The sequence below is a fragment of the Sapajus apella genome, unplaced genomic scaffold (genome assembly GCF_009761245.1).
Source record: "Sapajus apella isolate SASKATOON/1434 unplaced genomic scaffold, GSC_monkey_1.0 scaffold65, whole genome shotgun sequence".
In the NCBI taxonomy this organism is placed as follows: Eukaryota; Metazoa; Chordata; class Mammalia; order Primates; family Cebidae; genus Sapajus; species Sapajus apella.
Window position 1 is genome coordinate 5,264,370 of NW_022437005.1, and position 2,507 is coordinate 5,266,876.

A 2,507-nucleotide genomic window follows, 5' to 3' on the forward strand; every position below is an offset into this window, starting at 1 on the left:
TGTTTTTTGTTTTTTCAAGATAGTCTTGTCCTGTCACCCAGGTTGGAGTGCAGTGGTGCGATCACAGCTCAGTCTGCCAAATAGCTGGGATTATAGGCACATGCCACTGCACCTGGCTACTTTTTGTATTTTTAGTAGAGACGGGGTTTCGCCGTGTTAGCCAGGCTGGTCTCGAACTCCTGACCTCAAATGATCCACCCACCTCAGCCTTCCAAAGTGCTGGGATTACAGGTGTGAGCCACCATGCCCAGCCATTAACTTTATAAATTTGATTTTTCACTATGCAACAGAATATGCCTATTTAGCCTTTATTTCAACTTTTTATTTCTATAAATTATATTTTTATTATATTTATTTTATATATGTAATTTGGATTTATTTGATTTTGAATATAGATTTTTATTCTCAGGCTGCTTTTCAAAAATTCTTTATGCATTGATCATATAACCAAGCCAAGATCTAGCATACAGGAAATTGTTAGTATTAATATTTTGAAAGATTTTGAGATTAAAGAGCAGGTTTTGAAAAATTAAGACTGTTAAAGAATGCATCAACATTTGTCATTTGATTTAACATATCTCCAAAATAATTGACTCCTGTTTTCTACTGTCTTAAAAACTAGGGTCAGTTGGATCTCTTAAGGAGCAATACAGGCCTTTTATATAGAATAAAGGACTCTCAGAATGCTGGGTAAGTACCTATTTTTCTAATTTTAAGAAAATTTTTATTATTGCAAAAGTAATGTATGTTTTGAGATTAAAGCTAATACAAAATTACATAAACCTGTCCTGTGTATGCCAGCTATGATATATTCCATTTCCCAGAGGTAACTGCTTTTAATAATTTAGTATATAGCCTTTCTTCTAACTATAATAAAATACACATAGATGATTATATATTTATATATAATCTTTCTTTCTTTTTTTAAACACAAATGGAATCATGCTATCCATTCTGTTTTGCAACTTGTTTTTTTCACTTACTGTATCTTGGACATCTTTACATGTTGGTACACACAGCTCTATCTCATTCTTTTTAAGGTAAGCCTCTTCTTTTGGTAAATATGTCACTGTGGTGACCCTGTCTGCTAATTTTGTTTAAGTAGTGATGTAGATTATTAGATTATCCTATAGTCTGTACCTTATTAATTTTACTTTGTTCCCCTGCAGTAAAATGAAGGGATCAGATAACCAAGAAAAACTAGTATATCAAATCATAGAGGATGCAGGAAATAAAGGTAAGCATATGAAGGATGAGGCAGAAAAAAAAAACATGGTTTTTGGAACTAGATATAGGGACCCAGATCTCAGCTTCCCAGGGTAGAGCTCGGTGAACAGAGTATGTTGAGGAAGGGAACAGAACATACAAATATAACATGCATGTGCTTGAAGGACACCCAAGAGTAAGGCCACTGTTGCCTTGAAAGAGACAAGAACCAGAGGGGTGTGGCCAGAGATGGAAAAAGACTTCTGAATTCTGAGTCACATGAATGTTTTATCTATTCAAAATAAATAAAACTTAAGTTTTTTAAAAAGAAATCCTTGTATTGTAGCTATATGCCCATGGACAAGTTACTTAAACTTTGCGAGCTTCAGTTTCTTCATCTCATCTATAAACTGTGGATGCTGACACCTCTCGTTTTTACAAGGACCAAAAGGAAAGCTGGTGTGGTGTGGCAGTGTCTTAACAGATGTCCCTCAGCAGCTACAGTTCCTCTTCTACCCACTTGAAGGACTGTATCTAGATTGTAATCCTAAATTATAATAATTTAGGATCTATTTGATTCATTGATATTAGCTTGAAAAATTGTGATATAATCGGAAATTATAGAACTAATTCTTATATTTATTAAAATGTAAATTTTTAAACATTTTTTAAAATAGTCCTATGAGAAAGCCATTCTGCATATTTTTTTAATCTTCCTATCTCATTAGGCCACTACACTGGGAAGAAAATAAAGCAAAATATTTACATACATTCCCTTTCCATATATAACACTTATTTCCAGGCCAGGCACAGTGACTCATGCCTGTAATCCTAGCACTTTGGGAGGCTGAGGCAGGCAGATTGCCTGAGCTCAGTAGTTTGAGATGAGCCTGGGTAACAACGGTGAAACCCTGTCTCTACAAAAAAAAAAAAACAAAAAAAACCACTTATTTGAAAAAGAAATAATAGCTTCTCATACAGGGCTTTTAGCAGCCATAAGAACCCTAGACTTCCTTTTCCATCTCACAGATACAATGTTCTATAAATAATGGGTTACGCGCATGCAGACGCTCATCTAAAGAGTGTTTTTGTCCTAGTTGAAGATGTTAGTTGACTTTGACCCAAATTTGTTTTTCACATTTACAATCTAAAATGAAAATATCAGAAAACACAGATTAGGGTACAGAAGATGATGGAAGGCAATGATATAAGTTAATTCAGTTGCAGCCATGATTTTTCCTTCCATTTAAAAAAATGCCCTTTTCATATATATATATATATATATATATATATATATATAT

General features: G+C 33.8%; 1 protein-coding gene across 4 annotated transcripts in view; it reads left to right on the forward strand.

Annotated features, from left to right (window-relative positions):
- POLR3F (RNA polymerase III subunit F) overlaps window positions 1-2,507 on the forward strand; it is a 20,028-nt gene that overhangs the window by 5,513 nt on the left and 12,008 nt on the right. For 3 of the 4 annotated variants that reach the window (XM_032248091.1, XM_032248094.1, XM_032248093.1), the window contains exons 3-5: window positions 623-690; window positions 1,020-1,040; window positions 1,170-1,237. In XM_032248091.1, the coding sequence (XP_032103982.1) occupies window positions 623-690; window positions 1,020-1,040; window positions 1,170-1,237 (157 nt within the window). The remainder of the gene's footprint in view (window positions 1-622; window positions 691-1,019; window positions 1,041-1,169; window positions 1,238-2,507) is intronic. The other variant, XM_032248092.1, reaches the window with a different exon arrangement.